Below are 8855 nucleotides of genomic sequence, written 5' to 3'. Positions count from 1 at the left end.
ACATAGATCTATTTCCCCCATCATCATAAATAAGCATATGTACATATATACATACCGGCATCTAGAGCTCCACAAATGCCCTTTACGTCCTAGTTCTTTCCTCTATTTCACAGGTCATCTTTAAACAAGCTAGAAGACAAGTTGTTTGGAGATGGACTGGCTTGGGAGCAGTCCCCCAGATTCTCAAAAGATTGCTTCCCACAAGCTTGGGGTTTGAACCAGGGCCTTCCGGCGTGGAAATGCAGGGAGGAAGGCAGGGCTTTGAATGTCAGAGGATCCCAGGTTGGCGGTGTGGGGTGTGCACTGGAGCACTCACAACAAGGTCGGCAGTTTGAAACCCCCTACAGGAGTGCTCTGCCAGAGGAAAACGGGGCTTTCTGCTTCCATAAGGAGGGCCAGCCCCAGAATCCCACGGGGGCAGTTCTACCCTGTCTTAGAGGGGCCCTGGCAATTGCAAACGACTCGATGGATGGCAGCGAGTTTGGTGTTTGGGACTTTTTAGGGTCATAGTCAAAATAGTGTATGCAAGGGTTTGCCTGGGTTGTTGTCCCCTCCCTCCCGCAGCCAAATCTGGACAAACAGTTGTGAGGATCTGAGTTCATGGGGTCCGCACTTCTGTTCTCCAAGAGGGCAAACATTCCCTGGTGCTCTTGACTGGCGAGTCTGAATCCAGATCTAGGTGTGACGTCCAAACAGTACACTCCCTTGCCTACCACCGCCACCTTGCCTCCCTCCTCACACTGATAAAAGCCCGGGGCTAAGCACATATACTCCATCATCAGAGGCCACCTCGCCCGCAGCGGAGCTTCCTCTTCAGAAGCAGTGACGCCTGAATGTCAAAGAGGAAATGCTTTCGCTCTCTGACGAATTCAAGTTGGCAGCGTGGGAGGACTGATATCAAAACTGCTCAGGCCCTCGAATTCCACGCACGCAAGCACGCACGCACAAACCTGTTATGTCTTACAGCAACCGGACAGGGTAGAGCTGCGCCCCCAGCCCCACCCGCACCGTTTCCGGCCTTGCGGCTGGCAGCGTAACTCGGGGCCAGGGCTCCGCCGTGAACCACAGGTAACTCAGAGAGTGAGGGAGGGCTGCAGGCTCAGTAACCCAGGTAATGCCACTCGTGTCAATCCAGAGTGCCTACCCTGCTAAAGCAAAACAAAACAAACCTTCCTTATGTGCCATTACCTAGCAAGGCAAAGGGGAAAGCCTCGCGTAGGGGACCCCCTGAATGGAGCGCTCCCACCATCAAACTGCAGCCCTCATTGGGCCGAGATGGCTACTTGTGGTGGACACGAACAAATGCGAGCAAACTGATAGGGTCATGGGGCGTTGGGACACTGTAACAGAAAATTTTCCTGGGTGTATTCGCCGGCAATGAATACTCAAATATGCGTGCTGGGATACTGAGAAAGCAAAAATGATTTTGACCAAACACACACACAGTGGCACACATACACCCCCCCCCCACTCCCAGCCCCCTCATCCTTGGTTGCCTTCCCATGGAGGGCAGGATAAGACAACAGCCAAGAAATGAAGCCAACCAAGAGACTCCTCTCTCGAGGCAGGCAGTTTTTTTATAGCCCTGGAAAATCAGTAGCACCTGTTATCCAACTCCGGTGACGTCACACTGCTTACACTCGGGCGTCTTCTCCAAGCTCGGTGGGAGCAGGGTTCATTTCGTAGCAGTCTGGAACTGGAAAAGTACCAGGGAATGATGAAGTGTGTGGAATTCCTTTGTGTTGCCGGGGGTGGGGGTGGGGGGTGGAGGGGGGAGAGTGAATGTGTATACAAGCTCGTGGGCATTTTCTAAGCTTCTGTCTTGGACTCAGGAAATGGCCGTATCTGGATGGCTGGAGAAAGGCTTCCTCTGTCATCAAGCTGATTCCTAGGGTAGCGCGCGCGCACGCACACGCACACCCCACCAGCTCACAAAGCCCACTGGTGGGCCTGGAAGAACCTTGGAGCCGACTGAAGCACCACTAAGCTCCCACCTGGCGGCGGGGGCGGGGAGGGGGAGGTGGGGGGTGTGGGGAGCGGGTTACTGACTGGATTGCTAACTTCAAGGGCAGCAGTTAGAAACCACCTGCTGCTCTGTGAGAAACAGATGAGAATTTCTGCTCCCTGAAGAGTTACTGTTTCCAGAACCCACAGGGGCAATTCTACCCTGTCCCAGAGGGCTGTGCTGAGTCAGAATTGACTCGAAGGCAGTGAGGTTTCCTTTGGTTTGGGTTAATCTTGGTAAACTCATTTGGAATTCAAGACTGATGAATGCCTTCGATCTGTGGCCAGGGCACACTGTCCAAGGAAGGCTACACTAGATTGCCAGGCCAGAGTTCCGGCCTGGCCAGAAGGGTGCCCTGTCTCATCGTATGCTAAGGAGGACCAGTAGGCGGACCCAGCCAGGGATCCCAAGGATCACAGGCAACGAAATCAACATCCATTCCTAAATTGCTTTCTTTCTTTCTTTTTTTAATTTCTGAGTTGCAACAATTAACTTTTCAGCAAGCAGCCTTCAGGAGGCCAAGAGCCTCTGCGGAAGCAAGTGAAAGCAGGAAACAACCATGGTGGCTTGGTTTGAACATTTTATTGGGTAAATGATTTTAAAGGTAATAACAATAGTGTCAAAACTACTACAATTATCTTTCCACAGCCAGACCTTACAGACCCACATAAACCTCATGGTTTTTTTAAACCTTTTTTTGCTTATTTTGAAATATTTTAAAGCCATACATGTTATAGAAAATGCCTGTTTCCAATAGTTCCTCCAAACTAGTAAGCAATTAGACATGGAAGGAAGGGGGCTCTAGTGACCCTACGAGAAGTTGCGAGTCACTTGTGATGCTGTCCTGTACTCAAACACCAGGATACTACGAAAGGAGGAGGAGAAGAGCTATGGCAAGTCGCTAGCTGTCTGCTTGTCACAGGCCTCGCCATTGCACCGTCAAGGACTCGTTATGCTGGTGACGGCTTCAAAGGAATTTCAGGGAACATAGAAACCACTAAAATAACTTAGAAACGCGATCCAAATATTTCAAAAGTAATCAATTTTGCTATACAAAAACAGTCAGAGGTGGTTACAAAAGTTGCTTTGCTCAGTGCGTCTATGTCCCAGCACAGCGACTGGGGGCCAGAGCAACAGAAAAGGTTTGTTGAAGTCTCTGAAACATGAATCAGCACAAAACCAAACAAGGAAAAAGCCCATCTTTGTGTATAAAGGATTGATGCTGGTCTTGAGAATAATGTCATCAGAAACCCTTAAATCGAGAGGCACACAGTGGGTCTCTGCACTTACAAAAATCAAAGGAAAGTCACCAGTTTATTTCAATGGGGGGGGCGCTCACACCCCTTAAATAAATATAATTCAGTTGAACGTCACTAGCAAAAATCACTTAGAAACTGTACAAAAATAAAAAAGTTAACACATTTAATCCTGCAAGGTTTTTGTAAGGACGTGGAAGGCAGGCTTTGCGAGCAGCATCCGGGCATGGCTGGGGACTTCTTTGGTTTGATCGAACACACGTAAGAGATGGGACCTATTCCAGAGGACAGTTTCAAATTTCCTGCACATTTTGAACACGAGATGAGAAGCCAGGATACAGACTTCCGGTGTGCTGGGCACTGGGGCTGTGTGCACTGTGCATGGGACTGAAAATGTGCGAACTGCTTTTGGAGGGGTGAGGAGCAAAAAGCCAACCTGTCCCATCCTCCTCCACAAGTGATACTGACGTCACAGGATGGGGGGGGGTAAGGTGGGGAGGGTAGTAGCACATTCTCGTGCAGTCAGAAGGCCACTTGGAGGAGGTGGGGTAGGGGTGGGGGTGGTGTGTGGGACAATTGTTCTTTTGGAATCTGGTACCTGGCTGACCTTGTTTAAGAACAAGAAAATCCTTCCAGAAATGGAAGCCTTTTGCTACATACCAAAGTAAAAGACGTACTATTTTCCACTAAGGGAAAAGACACAGTTGCATTGGGAAACAATGGAAAACGTAACTGGAACAAATTAACATTTGAATGGGGTGGGGGGGTGATGTAAACTTTGTGCTACTCAAATGAAGTTCAAGTATTACTTCGGAGCTGTTGAAAGATCACAGAACTCACACAATAGTCAGGTGATGCAGAGTGCAATTCACATTGGTGTTACTGAACAAAGAAACCCCAACTGGCTAGCATGTAGCCTGGGCAAGTAGAATCTTTGTCTGAGGGTAGAAACACATGCTACAGTCTCCGACATGTTCAAAGTTCATTCACACCACATAGTTAACAGCTTTGTAATAGATGACCAAAAGAGAAAAAAAAAGCCATGGGGAGAGGGGTGAGCATTGGTTTTCGCCCCTTTTACACCGCAAAGCCTTCTAGGCAGCAGCTACACCGGAGACACAAATGCACCGCGCAAGGCTTTGAATACATCAAGGAGACCAAACACAAAGCAAACAAACAAACAAAAATGATCCTTTCCCCCCAAAGCCATGGTGGGAAATACTGCTGACCTCGACCTATGAAGCCTGCAGGAAGGTTGTTTCTTCAGTACGACATGACACTGGTAAGAAAAATCTGTATAACATCTGCATATATCAAGGATTTTTTTTAATGTGATATGATTTGAGAGTCTGCATGACCAGTCACATGACCTGCTCAAGATTGATTAGCACCTTTAAATACAGAAACACACACACGTGTATGTACAGATGTGTGTGGAAGTGAGCACACACACGCGCACACATGTATGTAATAGATCTTTTCTTAAAAAAAACCACATACACACGCATACGCACATATAGACAACTTCTAGCCATAAGCTCACTCAGGGCGGCGCCCGTGGAACTGATGAGATGATGGACTAAAGATGTAGTTCAAAAAATATTGGTCTATTTTGTCTCTCTTCAGTTTGCTCGCTTTATTTCATTGACTTTTTTTTCAGCACTCTATCATTCACCTGTGCTCAGTGTCCCTATGAGGGCAAGGAAAGTTTCCATCAGGTAGCCACTTGTGGTCACGCTGAAAGACTAATCCCAAGTAGAACTGAAAAGGTGGGAGACCCCTTCTCCAGCGCTCCATGGCGAAATGTTGTCTGAGTCGGCCCCTGACTCACTGGAATTGGCTCCCACAATTGCCTTTCAGGCTGAAATATTGGCTTCTGAGTTAAGGCATCACAAATGAAAATGATTGGTTCAACAACAGGTGATGTGGAATGAAGGAACCCCAACAATCTACTAAGGACTCTCAACAAACCCCCGCCCCCAACCACAACCCCCACCCTCACATGCAGTGTGCTGGCCACAGTGGCAAGCAGAAGCAAGTCAACCACTCCAAGTCCCGAACTAGAAAGGGCTTTTTTGAATTCTCACCTAGCTGTCTGTCTATACCTACACCACCTCCATTTCCATATTCCACGGCATCATAATCTTCTAGTCTTAGAATGGATGTGAAGGGATGCTTTGGAAAGTTCATGGAAAAAATCCCATTATCTTTTAATGCCATTTTTCCACCAACTTTTTGAAGCCTTCCCTTGTTCTGCACCATAGGTATAGTCATCACTTGATATATTGGTTTCCTGTTTGGAAAACAACAACACAAAGCAACACACACATACGCACACACATACACACATATATGTGCATACACACAAATACATCCACATATACATATAAACACATAGGTGAAGGGGCCTTAAAAAGTTCATGGGGAAAAAATACCATTATTTTTTACTGTCATTTTTCCCTTGCACTTTTAGAAGCTTCCTCTTATGTGTGTATGTATATATGTATATGTCTTTTTGTTTAAGTAACGTAAGATGAAGGTCATCTTTCTCCAGAATCTGTCATTTTCCTGGGGACAAATGGTCCTTCTATTGACACCAGGATGTTCTCTTTGACCATCTCGTGAGATAACTGGCCCTACAGTTTGGGCTGGGCTCTAACTGTATCCATCATCTCGAAGTGCCAACGCCCTGACTCCCGTTTGGCAGGCGTACCGACAACAGTTTCTCAACATAGGAAATGTGTCGCCATCCAAAGTATGTAGTGCACAAAGCCAGTCACGCCATTTCATACACCTGAAAGTCCAGGATTGTCCCCAATGACAAATACCTCTCAAATCATGGCGTCCATGAGCTTCCATCTCTCAAGCGATTATCTTTACCATTTCATTAAATGGTAGCTAACATTGTCTCTGGCCACTCAATGACTTATTGAAGCCTAAAACTAACAAATTTTAAATTACTAGAGAAAAAACAAAGGTCTCTTTTTTGGTTTTTTTGCTCAAAATATTTTTTTCCATTTAAAAAAATACTTAAGAGTAAGGAAATTTGTCTAGTCTGTGGCTTCAAGTATAGAAACAATAAAATATTACAAGAATATTTCTCTAAATTACTCCCCCCTTGTTATTACCCTCCCCCTGCCCCTTTAACTCCATTTAATTACACGCTTTTCAAAGGCACTGAATTCTCTTATCTGCTCTCTTCCTAATAGTCACTGTTTTTCAAAGTGATTTCTGTGGCATATCTGGAAGGTAGTTTGTACTTGTAGAAAGTGTTTTAGTTGGTAAGTTAATCCACAACGTGATGAGGCAGTCTCTCCTCTGAGAACCAGTATGGTAGGCATCCGTGGTTTCTCAGTCTCTGGACCTCTGAAGGTTAGCTACTGGAACTCCAGTTCATGAATCTGAGCCATGGGAAAACATCTACTGAAGGAGTGAAGACCCACCTATGAAGTCCTAATAACAAAGTGATGTTTACACAAACCCAAGAGTACCATATGAAGACCTGATATTTGAGAGGAAGACTCCCAAATTCAACTATCCCCAAAGAGCCACTTACTGAAAAAAACTACAGAAGAACTGAAATAAGATCCTTAAAAACTACGTACTATCTTCCATCCACAGTTGAAGAAAGGAAGGGAAGCAGGGAGGGACAGGTGGAGAGAGGACGGACGGACAGACAGAAAGAAAAATTAAGAAAGAAACCTGATTTTGATAGAAAAAGCCAAATTCGATATACTCTTGTAGGAAATAAACCCCAAAAGTTATATATGCTGCAAAAAAAATAATCAACGAGCAAAAGAATCAAACAGGATCTTCTTAACAAATGCCATTTTTCCTACCCGTTACCATGATGATCTAGCCTGACTATGTCAAAACTTCATCACAGTAACGGCAACTATCATCATAACACAGTACAGTCAAAGAGATAGCTAGACCACGAAGGGGCAGGGTCTCCTGGAAAGAGGTCTGCAGAGAGGCCCAGGGACTGGTTGTGCGGCTCAGTGTCAGGAATAATGGTTGTATGGTGGCAGGGGATGCCCAATGCCATTTTGGAAATGATGATGCTGGCGATGAGCCAGGTATTCAGCATAGCTCAGGGTCATCTTTTCACTACGGTACCTGAAAGAAAGCCATGGTAAAAACAACGGTTAACATCAGCAAATATGTCGTTGACTTGCCAACACCAGAGAAAAGGGGGGAGCACGGAGATCAGTTTCTGCTTGAGGGAAACGCCGAGAGCAGCAGCGCCTCGCTCAGTGCGGCACAGCGACTAAGGGGCCAAGCTAGGACCTGAGCCCTGGCATTCTACGCTCCCAGCCCCGTGCTCTTTCCATACTCCTATCCCTTGTTGAATTTGATCTAGACATTCCCGAGATGTTATGCTTTCTTCTAGTCGTGCTAACACTCACTGTCCCTAGCTTGCTGACAAGGGGGACCAATGTGTACTCCTAGCCATTCCAGTGTGTCCTTCGCTCTCAGATGTCCCATCTCCCCCTCCCTACACACAGCTACTTAGGTTTCCCATCCTCAGCCTTTCCCCCACCACATCTCTCAAACATGGATGTGGCTTTCTTCTACCTTCGAGCCCTCATCTCACATGACCTGTCAGCCCACTGTTACTGCCACTCTTGCTCAGCAACTGTTCTTTCCAAGGACCGCGCCGGATTCCGTCACCATCGTGCTCCCCACCCACTCCCTTTTTCATGCGTTCTTAGCTCTTGGGCTCTGCGCCACCACCGCCTCCTGGTCCTTCCCCTGCTTCTCTCCCTGTCCCCTCTATCCCTGTACTGTCAGGTTGACCTCGCATGGCCACTGTCAGCTCCTTTGCAGCTCCAGTCTTTCCTCCGTGGAGGCACTGCCATCCCAGGTTCAGCTGTGGCCCTTTAGAGATGACCCCCCAACTCGTCATCTCGGCCATGAGCTCTCTGTACATGGGGGCATTTTCAATAGACCTTCCAGTGTAGCTCTCCCAGGAGGCACTGACAAACCTCAGTGACTGCCTGAGCAGGAGTCTCCACCGATGGGCCCTACCGCTGTTAAGGGCATCATCGTGGGCCCTCTGATCGAGATCCACACCTTAACATCCTTTCCTTGCGGCTTGGTCCTCGGTCCTGCTTCTGAGGAATGAGTCAGTTTTCCTTTCTTCCTCTCCTTCTGCCACAGTTCAAACCCACATCATTGGTGTACCGTGACTCTAGAATCTTAGATAATAGCACTAACTCCTTCTTTTCCCATTTTGCAATCCCATCCAACCCCAGTCCAAATCCACTCAGACGGAATCCCTTACTAACTGTCCGCTGCATCAGGTTCACACTCCAGGGCTTCCAGAGCCTCCAACCTACCTTCTGGATCATCTCTTATCTCTGATGACTTGCCTTCTATACATGAGGGGGCTCCAAAGGGGTGGTAGAGAAACGTACATTCTTTCTTCATTCCATTGTTCCCCATCAACTTTTTGAAGCCCCTTCATATTTAGTATCAACAGCCAGACAAATCGGGCTAATATTCCACAGTACTTTGCCTTGGCTCATAGGTTCTCTTGAAGGGGATTCCTTTCTTCCTCCACTCCCTGCTTGTCAAATAGCCCAGCCATT

The 8855-nt window shown here is 47.0% G+C and overlaps 1 protein-coding gene across 1 annotated transcript in view; it reads right to left on the bottom strand.

Annotated features, from left to right (window-relative positions):
* Positions 1-2579: 2579 nt before the first annotated feature.
* The window catches only part of AMMECR1 (AMMECR nuclear protein 1), a 179009-nt gene continuing 172733 nt past the window's right edge, over positions 2580-8855 (bottom strand). Inside the window, exon 6 of the mRNA XM_075538603.1 lies at positions 2580-7380. Within this exon, the coding sequence (XP_075394718.1) occupies positions 7266-7380 (115 nt within the window). The 3' untranslated portion in view covers positions 2580-7265. The remainder of the gene's footprint in view (positions 7381-8855) is intronic.

The sequence above is a fragment of the Tenrec ecaudatus genome, chromosome X, assembly GCF_050624435.1.
Source record: "Tenrec ecaudatus isolate mTenEca1 chromosome X, mTenEca1.hap1, whole genome shotgun sequence".
Lineage (NCBI taxonomy): Eukaryota > Metazoa > Chordata > Mammalia > Afrosoricida > Tenrecidae > Tenrec > Tenrec ecaudatus.
The sequence above is the reverse complement of the archived record's forward strand: the minus strand, read 5'-3'. Positions and strand labels throughout refer to the sequence as shown.